At 34.8% G+C, this 8281-nt stretch overlaps 1 protein-coding gene and 1 long non-coding RNA gene across 7 annotated transcripts; one reads left to right on the top strand and one right to left on the bottom strand.

The window, feature by feature from the left end:
- Window positions 1-1891: 1891 nt before the first annotated feature.
- Window positions 1892-2437, bottom strand: LOC130462909 (uncharacterized). Its single transcript, XM_056831890.1, has 2 exons — window positions 2247-2437; window positions 1892-2186 (listed from the first exon to the last, which is right to left on the bottom strand). The coding sequence occupies exons 1-2, from the start codon at window positions 2435-2437 to the stop codon at window positions 1892-1894; spliced, it is 486 nt and encodes a 161-aa protein (XP_056687868.1).
- Window positions 2438-3781: 1344 nt separating this feature from the next.
- On the top strand, window positions 3782-7978 carry LOC110792465 (uncharacterized). 6 transcript variants are annotated; one of them, XR_008924626.1, is made up of 12 exons: window positions 3813-4185; window positions 4340-4499; window positions 4593-4702; window positions 4822-4881; window positions 4979-5189; window positions 5274-5680; window positions 5939-6034; window positions 6587-6637; window positions 6832-6968; window positions 7341-7418; window positions 7501-7596; window positions 7678-7977. It is a non-coding gene; the product is annotated as an uncharacterized lncRNA (long non-coding RNA). The 6 variants fall into 6 exon arrangements; XR_008924628.1 differs by lacking the exon at window positions 5939-6034 and having other exon boundaries at window positions 3816-4185; window positions 7678-7976; XR_008924629.1 differs by having other exon boundaries at window positions 3782-4185; window positions 4782-4881; window positions 5274-6637; window positions 7678-7978.
- Window positions 7979-8281: the final 303 nt, after the last annotated feature.

Consider the following 8281-nt stretch of genomic DNA (forward strand, 5'->3'; position numbering starts at 1 on the left):
TTAAAGTTTTAAAAGTCAAAACTCTCTTGTCAAAAAATAATGTTGAGTTCAGTTGTCTAGGGCTTGGCTTGAGGCGGGCTTGGATAAAAATACGGGTGATGAAGCAGGGTTAATTTTATTTTCCTTCCGCGAGGCAGGGCTTAGGACGGAGATGAGTATCATACTTATCGTGGTGACGAGCATGGGGATGAGAATTTTAGGCAGGTATAGGTGTTCAGGGACCAACCCACCCCGCTCCGAAGTTATCTCTATATGAATAAGGTATATAGTGGGGTGAGTGTTAAATGATCGGGTAATGATGTAGATGGTAAGGGGGTATTAAGTGAGTATGATAACGAAGTAAAGAACGGATGAGAATAAATTTATGTTTGACATGGGTTATGAAAGGGGAAGAACGTAAATTTATCTATGTACCCTTATTTTATTTTATTTTGAATTTGTTAAAATAAATAAGACAAGGAATGAGACAGTAACAAATCTATCCATCATTACTTTCAATAATAAGATTATCTATAAGCTCTATTTTGATGATAATTGTCTATAGCTATAGTTTAGTAAAAGTTTAGATATGCAAATTCAATATTCATATCATAAATCCAGCATCGCACGGGTACTATACTAGTATTTCTCTATTTCTTGTGGTCTCTACACTTACTCACATCATATTTTTACTATAATAAAACCCACTACCCCCACTTTCTTCTTATTTTATTACTCCCTCCGTCCCGGAATACTCGACCCGGTTTGACCGGCACAGAGTTTAAGAGACTTGAATTGACTTATTTAATTTAATAGGTAGTAGTTGATAGTGTGGTATTATTTTAATGTAGTTAGTGGGATGTGGGTTAAGAGGTGGGGTTGGGGGAGAGTAGGGATTGAATTTTTAATTATTTTTTGTATGGAGTAGGGGGTAGGTGGGTTAATAGGGGTGGAGTGAGAAATAATATAATATTGTTAGAATATTTCCATTTTTAGAAACAGGTCAAGTATTAAGGGACGGCCCGATAAGGAAAACAGGTCAAGTATTCCGGGACGGAGGGAGTATATTCAATTCACTCTCCTAAAACAACGTGCCGGTCAAAGTGTATCTCTTTTTAAAATACGAAATGAGTAATAATTTGGACAAATTGTTTTTACCATCTAAAAAAATCAAAAAATTGTGTTTTACCACCTGAAAAACTCAAACTTGAATTTTAACACCTAAAAGAAATTAAAAACTTATTATTTACCACATGAAAATGGAAAAATAATTGAAATGTTATTTGGGGAGCCAAAGTAACGGTTATATTTCTGATAGGGTGATGATAAAGGTCGCAAGTTGCGACAATATTTAGTTGTCGCAATCTTACGTGTCGGAATTTAATTGGTACATATAAGCGCCACGTAGGGTATGCATCATTAGAATATTATTAATACCAATGCAATATTTTTACAATGAACATATGTAAATAAGGTAGCTTTAAGTCTCATATGTGGCAAGCCACACCATTAACTCGATGGTATGGCGTGTTCACATTGATAATCAAGTAACATGGTCTTGCGCACCCATAGCATTTTGATATATGTTTTTTTTTTTCGCAGTAACTGCAAACAGACAAACAAAAAACAAGCAAACCAAGAAAAATAAACCCTAGAACAAACAGTCATAATTTTATCCTTATTACATTTTTCTATAACACAGCCATCAAGCTCATTTGATGTTCTTATAATATCACCACATATTGTGACTAAATCCATTATGCAGGCAGGATAGCACTTAAACGTACGTGTTGATGATATTTATGCAGCTTGTGTAAATATTTATACTTTGTATATGTAGGTGAATCGCCTTTTGAATTCCAATCAGAATAGCCTTCATTTCTGCTTGACAAGCATCCAGAGCTTTCAACTTCTAACCATCTTGAACAATCAATCTGTTATTTTCCATAATGCTCCACCCAATAGTAGCTTCACCGTAATCCTTCTTCTTAACTTTCTTCCATGATCCTGCAATAATAAGATTGGCAAAACCCAGATTGTGAGAGCCTTTGATTACATACATAACATTCATTCCTTCTTGACGATGCCATTTACTTCCTGGCCATTGTTTCATCTTAACGACCTCCCGTGCTTGCTTTATATGCTTATAAATCAGATGCATAATACCATTGGGATTAGGATCAACATTTCTTAAGACAATCTCATTTCTATGTTACCATATTGACCATAAAACAACCTTAAAGATTATAACACGCGGGCTATTATACCCGTCTTCTTTCCAAAAAAGATTCAGAAAGTTCTTAATCCACTCTCTTACACCAACATGCTGATTAGCATAAACATTAATCCCCAAAGAGGAAGCTTTCCATGTATGGCTAGAAATGGGGCAGTCTCTAAACAAGTGGTTATCATTCTCTTGTGACTCCTTGCATAAAACACAATTTGCTTCCATCATCATTCCTCTTTTACATAAATTACTTTTGATTGCGATGGCTCTATTCATAATCTTCCAAACAAACATTTTCCACTTTGGAATCATTTCACATTTCCATAATCTTTTTTAGAACTTATCCTCTTTGTCTATGTTTTGATTTAAATTCTTCTCCAAGATCAGCTGGTTATACATGGATTTGACAGTACGTTGCCCCGTTCTATTAGCCATCCAACAAAATTGATCATCTTTATCCTCCTGTGAAACAGCATACTCAGAATCTCTCTAGCTGTATTAGGAGAAAAAGTTATTCATATTAAATGACAATTCCACCTTCTTTCATTTGGATGAAAAAGATCTTTAACCGTGACAATTCCACATCTGTTGTCAACTTCATCATTAATTCTTAAGGCAAACTTTCCTTGAAGGGAGCCACTTCTCATGTCTAATATCTACATTGCCCCTGTGTATAACCCTTCCAACACCTTTACTAATCTCTTGAACACTTTTTCATAAGCCTTTAAAACCCCATGATGCTTTATAATGGATATCCTTATCTAATGCAACTCAACAGGAGATTTCTTATAAGCAGCTTTCATGACCCTTGCGATTAATAATGATGGGGGTATTATGAATTCTAAAATCTTGCTTAGCTAGGAAAGCTTTATTATAAGTATCAACATTACGCAGACCCACCCCTCCTAAGCCCTTAGGGAGTTCCAACATAGTACGCTTTGTCCAAAAAATACTCTTATTATGAGCAGAGCCTTTCCACCAATATCTCATTAGGGCTGAATTAATTTGATTAGTTATCTTTTTTGGAACATAAAACAGTGCTAACACATTTGAAGAAAGGGATGCCAGAATACCATTGATAAGAATTAATGTACCTGCTTGAGACAAACTCAAATGCTTCCACGATAGGGTTTTCCTGTGGACTTTATCAACTAGGGTTTGAAAAGATTTCGAAGATCTTCCATCAATTTCCACATCACACCCAAGGTATTTTCCCAATTTTTACGAACAAGGAGTACCAAGGATTTGTTTAAGCTCATGTATTACGGAATCTGGTGTGTTTGGGCTGAAAATGACACTAGATTTATCAAAATTTATTGCTTCACCCGAGATTCTACAGAAAGAGTCTATGGTACTCCTTATCTTTTCACACGAGGTCTTGTTTGCTTTAAAACAAAATAGAGAATCAGCAATACAACAAAAACATCAATTAATAGCGCCTAATTAATAGCGCTTATCAAAAAACGCTATTAATTATATCAAATAACAACACTTTATTTTTTATTGCTGTTAAAGAAGCAATATTAATTTACACCATATTATAATATGGCGCTTTTCTTTAAACGTTGTGATTAATATAGTAGCTGTAGTAACTTACAAAAAAAAAAAGTTAAAAAAAAAGGCAAAACCAAGTTAAAGAACCAAAACCATCAACAGTTCAGCACCGCCCAAATTTCTTTCCCATGTTCTCCATCTTCCTCCTTCTCCCACCACGACTTCCACAGTTAAGGATTGAAGAGTTCATTTTCCCAAATCCAAAATGACAGAGTTCCCTTCAATCCAAATCTAGAGTTTTTTTTTCGTATTTTCAATTCTTCTCCGGCGAACATTTCTGCGCGGCGACGTATTATCTGGCGAACATATTTCCCGGCTGCGTGTGGTTGAATTACCAAGTCAAAGACTTTGAATCACTCTTAATCGTCTTGAAATATGCCAAAGATTTGCTCAAATGGGTTTAGGATTCCAATAAATTTTATCAGGTATCTCCCCCTTTTCTTCTGTGATTTTGTTGGGTTTGTTTTACAATTTTCTATTTAGGGGTTGAATTGGATTTGGGTTTTATCAATTGAAAGAGAAAATATTGTTGTTAGTATTATGTCTTTAGAAAATTCATTAAGTCTATCGTGTTAGTAGCAACACCTAGGTTTAGGATGGGAAGTAGGGTGGCGCTGAAGAAGGGGACTGGGCAAGGGAAGTTGATTGAGCAACTTTTCGAGGTGGAAGGCTTCCTAGTACGAGTTGTCGAGTTCTACGCTTCATTTGAAGGAAACATCAGAAGATCGTGCAGGTCAGGGTAAGTGTTTTTAAAGCTAAGTATAATTTTACATGGCTATAATCAAGAAACTATAATTTGTTCTTTCCTGGGATTGTTTTGTTGCTGATCTAGGGAAGAAGCAGTGGATAGCTCGATTTGTTGCAATTGGGTTAGCCTGTGTCCTAGAAGTTCTTGTAGGATCATGTGTTTTTTTTACTTTTTACTGAGAAGAAACCTTCAAGGTAACATTATCGATTTGGTTATTGTCCACATATTTCTTCATTCGGGTTATATAGAAGCTTCATAATGTGCAAACTACAGATTTTTGACGAATGGACGGTCCCTTGTTTGATTTTTCTAGAATTATAACTTCTATGAGAAACATAAGCTAGGAGAAGGTGGTTTTTACCCTGTCTTCAAGGTAAGCATTTAAAAGAAATCTAAGGTTAATCTTTATGTTCATGATCTGACAATCCAAAGCTTTGAAACTTAATTACTGACCTGTATAATCTTTATAGGGTGTCCTACAAGACGGAACCAAAGTTGCTTCCAAACGGCTCTCTAATACATCTAATCAAGGAACGGATGAATTTACAAATGAAATTCTTCTAATCACGAGGTTTTAACACAAGAATCTGGCCAGGCTATTGGGATTTTGTGTAGAGGGAGCTGAAAGGCTGATCATCTATGAACTTAGGTCTTCTGGCGGCTTAGATTCATGGCTTTATGGTACTACAATGAGAATGGTCTTTTGAATGAACCATCTAATTATTGTTGCTTGGGATTAATTTGCTTCTTCTGTTGCGATTACAGATCCACTAAACAGTGCACAGATGACATAGCCGGAGAAAACGACTTGACATCATCAATGGGATTGCTCATGGAGTCCTTTATCTGTACAAGGATTCCCGACTGACAATCAGATACCGATACTTAAAGCCTAGCAAAAACTGTTGGATTCAAATTTCAGACCTGAATCCTAAGATTTCAGACTTTGGAAATGCCAGAATCTATGGAGCTGAAACTGAAGCAAGCACTGTCACTATAATTTGGTACATAGTATGTTCTTTTACCAGCTTATTGATTCTGCAACCATGTCCTTTCCCTTTCGGTTTTCTTGAATAGATGACTAATGCTACAAAAGAGGAGATGGCATCATACTTGAAGCGTGGGTCCATTGCTGGTGCTACTGGAAGCACTAATATGAATAGCCAGTCAAGGTACTTGCACACTAATTTAATTCCAAACCTTAAAGTTTAGTAATTTTCAAACATATCCTGCTCGTTCCTGTCCACCTACATTCTCCTCTGCCTCAAAATGTTTTGCCTACCTTTGAAGTTTGTGAGTCACAACAGGGAAATATTTGGAGCGGAGGGATTATTAATATTGTGGTTGTTTGCCTTACTTTTTCTAGAGAAGTCAGCAAAAGCCTTGCTGAGATGTTATGGTTTCTTATTAGATTAAAATATTATTTTTAGGTGAACCGAAGTTCTGTAAAGTTGGATATTTACAGGAAGTTCTCAAATGCACTGGTTGTTTCAGTGATTGCTTTAGTTGCATGGATAGTATGCGAGGTATGGTTTTTTCTAAATTGAAATCCAAAGGTGGAATACGTACTAATAATAGTACTAGAAAATACTTTAAGCCTTGTAATACTTTCTTGGATGCAGTACAAGATTACAAGTAGCAAAACGATAATAATAAAAGAAGAATACTTGAAAGAGAACAAAGACTTAAGTTGTAGAGCAATCTTTGAAAGATGCAGTAGTCTTAACTAGTTTTCATATTTCGTACAGCATACACGTAAGAAGAGGGGCCTTCAAACGAAATCACGGGGGGATGTCAAGAGTAAAACATGGCCATTGTAGGAGAAATGATATTTTTTATGGCCAGGAGCTTTAGTAATTAGAGTTTTTCCTAGAAAATAGTTGATACTCTTAAAAGGAGTCATTTAGAATGTCTTTTTTATTTAATTATCACATGAAAAAAAATAGAGAAACATTGATCAGATTTTAATTTGGGTCATAGAAGGGGTGATCTATGATAAAAATATCTATGCTTTTTACTACCGTGTTTCCCGTGTGTTGGCTAACATTTCTTTTTGACTTGTCCTTTTGGCCATGCAGTTTGGCCAACAAGCATCGGGAGAAGTTTGAGTTAGTAACTCATTTTTATTGGTGAGTTCTATTCTCGCTCTACCTTATTCCATTAAGCTAAAAACTATAGATTGTTGGTTGGTCCAAGTAAAAAAAGGTCTAGTAGCTTTCAGATCCTATTAGGAGACAGTCGGGGCAGAAAAAGGCCACTTTTTTAGGTGGTGGCTATTGCCTTACTCCGAGTATACTTAGTCTGGTTTATTTGCCTCCTACAGGTGTATTTCAAGGCTACATATCCTTTTAATGAGCGGTAGCAGAGTGCTTAAGTTATCACTTCCTTTTGGGACATTCTGGCATTTGCAGTGCTATGTATAATTTTATATCTATGGACTCCATCTCTTAGCTCTCAAAGGTAAGGTTAAATTCTATATTCACTAAGTTGTGACCTTGTGAGTCACCTCTCCTCGTCCGGGGAACTTCTTGCTAAGCAGTGATTCATGAATGTTTGTTTTAGAGACAATTGAATTAAGTAGGAGTAACATGTGCTCTAAAATAATACACAGAACATATCACGTTGGCAAAGATGGAATGAGTGACACTAGTTATGTAATTATTCCTCCATTTTCCATTATGCATTTCAAATTTTACTACAGTATTTGCCAAATCTGCACACAATTTTCCATTTTCTCTGTTATGAGAGACTTGACCAAGTATGTGCTTAGCTGCTTCTTATCTGTGTTTAATTTTTATTTTTATTTTTAAATTTTTTTTTTTTTTTTTGCAGAGCACTTTTTGGTTTCCAAAGTTAAAAAGGATTGTTGAAGAATATAAAAAAGGGAGCACTAAGTGGATACATATACAAGTATGTCTTATGATTATGTTTATTATAATTTTTATTTGTTTCTAAGTATTCATAAATAATTGATTTTAATTTGCTTGTGTAGTGTGCTTGGTAAAAGAATGACATGGATTCTGGATATTATGTCATGAGATACATGAAAGAGATCATCGACCATAAGCAAAGTCGAATACTTGAAGATGTATGTATTTTTCTTTGATCAATTAAGCCTAGAAGTTATTATGTGCATTGTCACTAATTATGTTATTTTCTCATTTTGTAGTACTTTCATGATTGCAATGTTTCAAATTATGATCAAGGACAAATTGATGAAGTCAGAGCTCAATGGACGCGTCATGTTCTTCTCGTGTGAATATTGTAGTGGATTAATTATGTTTTTCGACTGGAATTTCTCTAGAACGTTTTAATTTTATTTTATTGGTTTGAAATTAAAAGAAATACTATATGACAAGGATACTTCTTTCTTTTTTCTAGTGTGTTTTTATTCTACTGTGTATTTAGGGACATATGATTTTAAGTTATGCATGAGACATCGAGACTTTTATTTGATATGATAGAAATGAAGTAGGATCTTATATATATTCAATTTGATTACCCTGTGTAGGCTCTACAATGTTTTTATATGTTATTACACATATTTAATAATTAAGATTAAAAAAGAGCCCGACAAAAATTAAAAACTGCACTTAAATAACATCGCTTTATAGTTACACGCTATTGATTAATTTAAATTAAATTAATTATACAATTTTCCGCCATACCGAAGCTTTATTAGCGCTTATATATTGAATGCTGCTAAATGATGTAATAGTAATAACGCTTTTTAAAAGTGCTGTCATTCTTTTAACAGCGCTGCTAATTAACAG

This window comes from Spinacia oleracea, chromosome 6 (genome assembly GCF_020520425.1).
Source record: "Spinacia oleracea cultivar Varoflay chromosome 6, BTI_SOV_V1, whole genome shotgun sequence".
NCBI lineage: Eukaryota > Viridiplantae > Streptophyta > Magnoliopsida > Caryophyllales > Amaranthaceae > Spinacia > Spinacia oleracea.

Coding starts and splice junctions, on each gene's coding strand:
- LOC130462909 (XM_056831890.1), bottom strand. CDS start 2,437: ATGATGATGGAAGCAAATTGTGTTTTATGCAAGGAGTCACAAGAGAAT. Junction 2,187..2,246: donor CTTTTTTGGAAAGAAGACGG/GTATAATAGCCC, acceptor ATGGTAACATAG/AAATGAGATTGTCTTAAGAA.